The 3,190-nt window shown below is 41.0% G+C and overlaps 1 protein-coding gene across 1 annotated transcript; it reads left to right on the forward strand.

Annotated features, from left to right (window-relative positions):
- The first annotated feature begins 2,139 nt into the window (after positions 1–2,139).
- On the forward strand, positions 2,140–2,857 carry LOC130885996 (60S ribosomal protein L10-like). Its single transcript, XM_057787873.1, has one exon. It carries the CDS (start codon positions 2,149–2,151, stop codon positions 2,791–2,793), a length of 645 nt encoding a protein of 214 aa, XP_057643856.1. The 5' UTR covers positions 2,140–2,148; the 3' UTR covers positions 2,794–2,857.
- Positions 2,858–3,190: the final 333 nt, after the last annotated feature.

Raw genomic sequence — 3,190 nt, forward strand, 5'->3', positions numbered from 1 at the left:
ATTATACCATTTCTCCCTTCCCCTTCCTCCCTCCAAACTTTTCTATATATCCTGCCTTACTCGTTCAAACTCATGGCCTTTTCCCCCTTAATGTGGCTACACACATGCACATAAAATATTCTTTTATATAACTGGCTTAGTTATTTGTTAGTTACTTGTATATGTATTTCAGGGATGAACATGTGGTAACAGGTAATAGATTGGTGTGTTCTTCTTTCAGAAAAAGTATTTCTCTCACTTTCAGCATTTCTTTGTTTTCTGTAGTTCTTTGTATAGTGTGAGGCACTATGGGCTGTCCTCTGTCCACTTTGGCATGTCTATTACTATTGACTTTATATGTTGGTGAGACATTATGGGTGCAGCTCCTAACGTTACTAAGAAAAACAGCCTCACAGCAAACTCCCTCATCCCCTGGCTCTTGCAGTCTTTTTGCTCTCTCTTCTGAAATGTTCAGGAATTGTTTTTTTACCTATATCCATTGTGACGTGGCTCCATAACTCAGTATTTTTGTGGCTGGAGCTTTCTATAATGGTCTCTATCTGTTGCAAAGAGAAGTTTCCTTGATGCATGAAGATTTCACTTATCTGTGGATATAAGGACAAACATTTGGAGTGTGGTTAGGTATTACATTGTTTTAGTAAAGTGGTGGTTGTAAGTTTTCATCCAAAATCCATGACTCCATTAGCCCTGAGTTTCAGTGCCAGGCATAGATTTCCTATTGTTGAGCAGGTATTAAGTCCAGTTAGAGATCTATTGGTTATCACCAAGTTATGCATGGCACTACTGCATCTTTAGGATTGTCATTCTATGCTGGTTATTGTTGGGGTTTGTAGGAGTCATAGCTGAATAGAACTGTTGCGGTTTCTTTTTTCTTCTGTCCTTTGGAAGCTTGCATAGCATCTTCTGGTGCCATAAAAGATAGTCCTCAGGAAGGAGACATATAGTTCAGTTTCAGTAGGGTTTATTAGCCTTGTATCTGAAGCACACGGTGTCTTCAGCAGTATGGATTTGCCCTCCACCTCTGGGGACTCAATCAAGGGACGACTTTAAACAATAATTTAAGAGAGAGCTTCTCTTTCCTAGTGTTGGGGATTTTGTTAGATGGTGTTTGGCTCTTGGAGAGAAGGTTGTCAGCCCAGATTTTTTAAAAAAATCAATTAAACTGTTCATGTATATTCATAAGCAGACCTAACATGTCAGTAGTTAATAACATGATGCCTTATGGCTTTTTCAAACATACTCATTGTTATTTTATCCTCCTTCCTTCTTCTGTATTTATCTCTTTCCTTCTCCCTAATTAGAAATCTGCCTTTCTTGTTTTCTTGATCTGATCACGTGTACCACACTATTCTTATCTACTTATCTTTAAATTTCATGATTTCATTTTCCTTTAGAGTTGAATAGTATTCCATAGTTCCACATTTTCATTATCTACACATTGATTGAAGGACATTTTGGTGTTGACGGAAATTTTTTGAATAATCTCTTATAATGTTTTGAGGAAGCTGAATTAGAAGTTTTTCCCTCAGAGCTGAGCTTTTAGATGCAGTTTTCATGGAGGATGTGAACAGAGGCTTTGCTTTGAAGTGCCAAGACATGGGTGCCAAGACATGCTGTTGGCAGGAGGGATCAGAGAGATAAAGTTGCTTTTGAAATTTGTGATGCGTTAGCTAGAAGAAAAAAAATAAAGTTTGAAGATAGGTCAGCAGTTGCCTGGAGCCCTTTAGCCAGGGATATGGAGAAAGAGATTGGAAACAGGGAAGGGACTGTTTGACCAATCAGCTTTGAGAAAAGGGAATTCAGAGTAACTTGTACATTTGTGAGGGCAGTTTCTTTTCAGTATTGAAAAGATTCATGCTACTAGTCATGAGTCTTGGAAAAAGGTTATCCAGTACCAGAACTTAAAGTCCACCTGGTGATCCCCTCTAGAATATCTAAATGTGAACACAGAATCATGGAACCTTATTTGGGTCTGTCTGGAACAGGTCATGCCAAACAAATTTCAACTCTGAACAGTATTTTTTCTAGAAAGGGGCTGGAAGAAGGGCCCAGTTGCCCTGAAAGCAACATATTGAGATAGTCGGTTACCTTAAGAGTGTATGCCCAGCTCTTTTCCTCCGGCGTGCTACCGACGGTCCTGTTGTCATCATGGGTCGCCGCCCCGCCCGGTGTTACCGGTATTGTAAGAACAAGCCGTACCCAAAGTCTCGCTTCTGCCGAGGTGTCCCTGATGCTAAAATCCGCATCTTTGACTTGGGACGGAAGAAGGCAAAAGTTGATGAATTCCCGCTTTGTGGCCACATGGTGTCAGATGAATATGAACAACACTCTTCCGAAGCTCTGGAGGCTGCCCGTATTTGTGCCAACAAATACATGGTAAAGAGTTGTGGCAAGGATGGCTTTCATATTCGAGTGAGGCTTCACCCCTTTCATGTCATCCGAATCAACAAGATGTTGTCCTGTGCTGGGGCTGACAGGCTCCGGACAGGCATGCGTGGTGCCTTTGGGAAGCCCCAGGGCACAGTGGCCAGGGTTCACATTGGCCAGGTCATCATGTCCATCCGCACTAAGCTGCAAAATAAGGAACATGTGATTGAGGCTCTTCGTAGAGCGAAGTTCAAATTCCCTGGCCGCCAGAAGATCCACATCTCAAAGAAATGGGGCTTTACTAAGTTTAATGCAGATGAATTTGAAGATATGGTTGCTGAGAAGCGACTCATTCCTGATGGCTGTGGGGTCAAATATATTCCTAATCGTGGTCCCCTGGACAAGTGGCGAGCCCTACACTCCTGAGGGCTTTCACGGTGCTCTCCTGTACCCTACCAAATCATGTTCAGTAATAAATCTCACATCCAGTCTGCTAAAAAAAAAAAAAAAGAGTGTATGTCCAGACCAAAGATAGAATCCCATTGGTGGGGTAGGGTGGGATTGAAAACACTTATAAGTGGTTCTATGAAACAAAAGTCTGGAGAGTGAAAGAGAAGAAAGCAGGGCAATTATTGAAAGTAAATGTATAAATAGAGCTTTTAAAGGCCAATGCACAGTAAAGAGAAAAAGAATAAAACAGTGCTGGCTAGAGAATTATTAATAGCTTACTTTTCCACTCTGTACAAATTTTAAATAAAATGAGAGACAGCACTGATAGTCAGTCTAGAAAGAAGGCTAAATCCAATTGATAATTCCCCTTAGC

Source organism: Chionomys nivalis, chromosome 13 (assembly GCF_950005125.1).
Source record: "Chionomys nivalis chromosome 13, mChiNiv1.1, whole genome shotgun sequence".
Lineage (NCBI taxonomy): Eukaryota > Metazoa > Chordata > Mammalia > Rodentia > Cricetidae > Chionomys > Chionomys nivalis.

Excerpts from the sequence above, each read along its gene's own strand:
- LOC130885996 (XM_057787873.1), top strand. The coding sequence starts at position 2,149 with ATGGGTCGCCGCCCCGCCCGGTGTTACCGGTATTGTAAGAACAAGCCG.